General features: G+C 42.7%; 1 protein-coding gene across 3 annotated transcripts in view; it reads right to left on the reverse strand.

Moving 5' to 3' along the window:
* The window catches only part of CEP63 (centrosomal protein 63), a 27467-nt gene that overhangs the window by 14982 nt on the left and 6794 nt on the right, over positions 1 to 5691 (reverse strand). For 2 of the 3 annotated variants that reach the window (XM_017729412.1, XM_017729413.1), the window contains 3 exons: positions 4467 to 4585; positions 2717 to 2897; positions 1416 to 1511 (listed from right to left, as the gene is read on the reverse strand). In XM_017729412.1, coding sequence (XP_017584901.1) covers positions 1416 to 1511; positions 2717 to 2897; positions 4467 to 4510 — 321 coding nt within the window. In that variant the 5' untranslated portion in view covers positions 4511 to 4585. Of the gene's footprint in view, positions 1 to 1415; positions 1512 to 2716; positions 2898 to 4466; positions 4586 to 5428; positions 5686 to 5691 lie in introns of those variants that run through there. The other variant, XM_017729411.1, reaches the window with a different exon arrangement.

Consider the following 5691-nt stretch of genomic DNA (forward strand, 5'->3'; position numbering starts at 1 on the left):
CCTGATGAGCTCCCCCCGACTCAACTATTAAACAAATGGTGTCCAAACAGCCACACGAATTTGAGAAGCCATCACACTGCCATTTTACTGACGGGCAAAGCCAAGTCTGTGGATGAACAGAAGGACCATGAGAAGAAAAAATATCTGATTCAAGACCTGAGGCACTCAGTACTTTGGTGTGTTCAATGGGAACAGACAGAGGTTCAGGCTTAGAGATAATACCAACATCTTTTGCCAAACATATCAGGAGATAAGAGGTTTATTCTTTCAACAGTGTCAGTAAGTTAGACACTGTACCTGTAATTGCACTGGAAATGGTGGTAAACAGGGACAGAAATAATTTCCCCGAACAGTACTAAGAACAGAAGACTGAGGAATATTGAAGCTTGGCGTCATCAGCATTAATACTGTGTAGGTAAAATACTCACAAACTGCAATTTAGGCCCCAACGCACAGGCTGTATTTCAGCCTTAGCAATTTAGGCTGATCTGCCAATGCACCTCAGCTTTGCTTTGCAGCTTATCCACAATTCCAGTGAGGACACCCAGTGAATGAAGACTGTTAGTCATATGGAATAGTGAGGTGTTTTTAAATGAGAAAAGATGCCTTCTGTCATCGCAGCAGAGACTACCAAATTAATTTCACTTGTGGCTTACAGTGAGCAGGAACTAGGTCCAGCCCTCCAGAGAAAACAGGTCAGTGCTCTATGAGCTGCTCATGCCAGTTCAGTCCCTGCTACGGGCAAGTGGAGACAGGCAGAGTTCAGGCATAAACCTGGAATGCTGCTATACCACCTGCAGGACAGGTACCACTATGCACTGAGCAAGAGGCTTTGAGATGAAAGCTTTGATATTATTGTAAACCAGCATTTTCTAAGTATACTCGGTTTTTATGAAGGGTATTAAGACTAATATTCCTTGAGAGTACAAAATCTCTACTAAAATCATCAGTGTTAACAGAGGCAAAAAGATGAGAGCACAGGCAACTGTTATTTCCTGATGTCACACAAGCCAGGCCACTTACATCTCCACCCTTTTTGAATTTCAGAAATACTGAAAGAACAAACTGCTGCTGCCTGTACCTGTGGCAGCTCCAGAACCAGCACTGTGGTGACTGGGATGGGCAAACACAGGACATTCTTGCAGTAAAATTCTGCAGATGTCCAACATATGAAAACATTCCTACTCCAACACTTCTCTGTCTGTTACCAAGTTCCTCCAAATCACAAAAAACAGGCCAAGTGAGCCATAAAAATGTCACTTTATCTATGCTCAATGCTCTTTTTGGTAAGCACACAAACACTAACAGAGCGGGGAGTTTTAAAACCACAGCATCGAAACAAAAACAATGACATGAGGTATTTGACCCGTCATCAAGTGGGAACTAAAAACCAAACTTCTCTTTTTGCAACTCACCTCCTCCTGGAATTTCTTCAGCTGTTGCTCATACTCTCTAACCATGTCCTGCTTGGATTTTTCCACATCTTCGACCCGGCGACGCAACACGCTGACCTGAACAAAGGGATAAAAAGCAAATAACAACAGAAGTGCCCTTCATTGTCAGTAGGTACATGGACATTTCAGTGGGGTCCCTCATTATGAAACAGATGAAGGCTGTGCCTAAATCTTTAGTAGGCTGGGGTCACAACTGTTTCTGTTCCGGCCTCTTGTTCTGAGCCAGTTTCTGGATTTCACTTTTGGGGACAAAGCTGACATATGTGGTTTGTGCCAAAAGTCTATTTCTCTCCAGTATTTTCATCAAAGTCTTCACAAATATGCATTATGATTTCAAGCTATCTACCCAGAGAAAAGTTGACCATGTCATTATCTTACTATCCTCGGGCAAAGGAGAGATTCCTAATAGCAAGGAAAATGAAAGAAATGGGGTTTTGAAGCTCACAGAAAAGACTTCCCTGGCCCTGATTCAACTGCTCCTGTGACTCATTTTTATCCCTTTTTTTTTTCCTCCCATCTTTTTCCCATCTACAACCTGAGTGGTCGACAAGCCAACAAATTAAAATTAAAAGAAAACCCACAGAAAATTCATATGACTAAACCAAAAGCATGAATATACTCCAGCAGAGACTTCGAACATACTTTACAGTTCAGTTTGAAATTCATGTTTGCTTTTGGTGGTAAGAAACATTTCAAGTGTCTTGAGAAAACATAATTGATAATAAGAACAATAACCTGTATGATAAAAATCATCATTCTTGCAAATTAAAATCCTGTGGCTCAGCTGCATCTTATGGTCCACATCCTGCACAAAAACTTCACTTACTGATAATTTTCCACCAATACGGAGTTTTTTTGCACTTTCCTCAGGCCTTTAAGGACCACAAAACCAGAGCTCTGTAAAACAGCCCATGGAAAGCTTCCCAGCAACATCTTGGTGTAGTTTACAGGAGGAAATGGTTTTCTTGGTGCAATTTATAGAGTAGAAAATGGGTTTTTTCTACCAATGACCACAGGTTGCTGGGCTGTCCATTACTGCTGTAGCCAGAACCAGTGTCTCTGGGTTCTCTCTAATAACTCTAACAGTTCAGTATGTGGGCTTCCACCAACCCTAGGGGAGCTGATCACTTGACTTGGATTGAACTATGAACCAGACACCTTGCTCCAACAGGTCCTTTAAGAATTCTCTTCCTGATTTCCTGATTCTAACAGGTAAAACACACTACTGACCCCAACCAAAAAGCACAATGAAACAAAGGTACCTCCTTTTGTTTTTCCTGCAGAGCTGCCTTGGCAGAGGAAAGTTCCTGCTCCCGAGCACTCAGACAAGCTTCCAAAGCCTGTGTCTGCCCTTCCCACTCGGATTTCTTGTGAGCCACCATGATGTCAATCTGCTTCATCAGCTCCTGCAGCTCAGCCTCGCAGGAGGTCAAGAACCCGCCGCTGGAAGGGAGAGAGCCTGGAGTTACAAAGCAGGTCCCACCCAACACGTCCCGTGTCCCAGACCAACAAAGGCAGCAGAACACACTGACTGGCACCAGGGCACCGACTCTGCACACGCAGTGCTTTGAACTCTCCTCAAATCAGCTTGCACAGAAATAGAACCAGAGAATCATTAAGGTCAGAAGAGACCTCCAGGGTCATCAAGCCCAGCCTTTTACCCAGTACCATCCATGCCTGCTAAACCACATCACTTCACACTCAGGCATTCATCCCTTTGCCTTGGGTACTATGCATTACCTAAGTAAACCAAAGCGTGTTTAATTCATATTTTGTATTGCCTTAATTGCTCTCCAGGCAGAGGCATTTTATAGCAGGTTTCAGTCACCAGAGGAATCTTACAGCCAGGCTATGAGCTCCCAAAAACAGAAGTTTATCACAAATGCAGACAAACCCTGAAGCAGAGGGGGCTGGATGACAACATGATAATGAAGAATCAAACCCTCGCAATCCATCGGGGAGCACAAGCTCCCTAGCGACGCCCAGATTTCTAATTTGGTGCAGTAATTATTGAAGCCAATTCAAGTAACTCCTCTGAAACTTCCCAAGCTGCCAAGACAGGGACAATATTAAGGTTTGCCAGACACAGCCCTGGAGGGTGGCAAACTCCATAATGATCTCTACCCCTTTAATTTGCCTGTCAAATGGGACGAACTGAAAAGAAATGGAAATCAATAGGTTAAGGGATGGAAATTTCTCTGTTCCCGCAGGGCATATGCACACTTCACGACTTGGCACTTTTTCTATAGGAAAAGAAATACTTCTTAAAGGAGCCAAAATCAGTCACATTTGAAGTTCACCCTGTCCTGCGAGTTAACCAAAAATTAGCAGCTATTATGCAGAGCAGGAACATTTCCTTCACAGCAGCTGCTAATATGTAGCAAATTCTAAACTTGATTTCTGCAACCAGCTCTCTGAAGAAGATACAGTATCAAATAAATTTGAGTCACATTCTCAAGGATGACTAGGAAAATGGCATCGGTGACTTTTGCTTCACGGTTGTTTAACACATAAAACATTTTGTTCTGTTATTGTCACTACAGTCTCTCTCGGGGATTGAAAAGTCTAGAGGCTCTCACCTCAGACAGAGCATTAAGGATTCCTCAGAGCTGAGTGGGACTCTGCAGTTTCAACGCAAGCAGGAAATAATCAGATGTTTTCAGATGAAATCAGATAACAAAGTCACATCTCGTTAACCTTGCAAGGCTGTTACAAAATAAATATTTATTCACAGCTCTACTTACTACTGCTCCTGATGTTGGACAGTAAGAAGAGTTTACAACAACAGAAAAAGAAGAGGCAAGGTTTCAGGAATATGTAGAACTAAAATTCTGACAACTAAGGCTATAATACCTGAGCAGGGATTAGTGCAGAGCCAGCCCACCCAGTGACTTTGCTCCTGCAGCAGCTGAAGGCCACTGCACACTGATACCAGAGGATTTATTCTGAGTAAGAGGCAAGGTTAATGCTAAAATCATTTGGAATGGCTGCTGTGTACGGTTGCATACGTACCTCCCCTGCCCATTTCTCTGCATTCCTTCCAGCAAAGCCTCCATCACTGAATCCTGGTGGCTTCAGTACTAGGGAAGCACAGGAAAGCAGTGCACAAACCAGGCTGCTTCTCCATCCAACTGCAGAACAAGCAGAAGCCCACAAAGCAAAGAAGTTAAAAAACATACCAGGAGCATGCAGTTGAGGTGAGGAAAACAATGGCACCTTCATGAACTTACAAGCCAAATAGAGGAAAACAGATTTTTCTACCAGAAAAATGTATCCAATGCTATCACCCAGCACCCCCAAACTGCAGTGCCAGACTCATGTGATCTAATAAATTCAGAGAGAAGCAATGAGAATCTGCACTTGAGCAACTCTGCACTTGTGTGAACTCAATACAGAGGGACTGGTAGATGTCCTGAGAGCACCAGACTGTGGAGTAACATGAACATTTGGGCTTCAAAGGGGTCAGCCCGAGATCCACATCTGATGGGGAAGTTTGTCACGTCAGAGAGAAAACGCAAGCAAGTAGCAGTAAGAATTCATCCATAAATTACATCTTTTCCAGGCCTTATTAGAGACTAGGTTAAAGAGACTGTGCAGTTTCCCACCACACTCAGAACACACTGGTTGTACAAATGGTTGTGGGAATTTTAACAAAACACAAACGCCTTAAAAATTCCTCTTAAATTATGCCTTAAATTATGAAAATAAGTTGAACAGCTTTACAGCAGCAATACACTGTTTTAGTTTAAAATTATACGTTTTAAGTCACAAACACGTGCACACCCATAGAAATTTCACATCTTGGTGAAAGCAAGAAGGCTTTACATTTAAGCCAAAAATGGGGAATAAAGTGACCACAGCCAGGAAGCCAGAATTTGTTTCAATGTCTCCTTCATGAAACTGCAGCTAACACAAAAATGGTTAGACTCATCCAGAGCTATTAACACAAACTTATGTTTCCAAAATCTACACACTTTCCAAGATGTGTGGATCTTTCCAACATGAAGATGGATCCTTCCAACACCTTCCCTCAAAGATTAACATGGCATTATTAAGCAATCAGCAAAAGGGGAGCAGGTCACAGCAAGGGAGACTTCCACAAACGCAGGCTCAGCTTTGCTCTCCTTCCTGAAGAATCTTCCATCCTGCTCCTACAGCACTTTAAAACACAATTCACAATTTAAAACCTGTCCTTGGGAGCTGCATTTTAAAACACAAGCATATAAAAGATACACAG

This window comes from Corvus brachyrhynchos, unplaced genomic scaffold (genome assembly GCF_000691975.1).
Source record: "Corvus brachyrhynchos isolate BGI_N302 unplaced genomic scaffold, ASM69197v1 scaffold63, whole genome shotgun sequence".
Lineage (NCBI taxonomy): Eukaryota > Metazoa > Chordata > Aves > Passeriformes > Corvidae > Corvus > Corvus brachyrhynchos.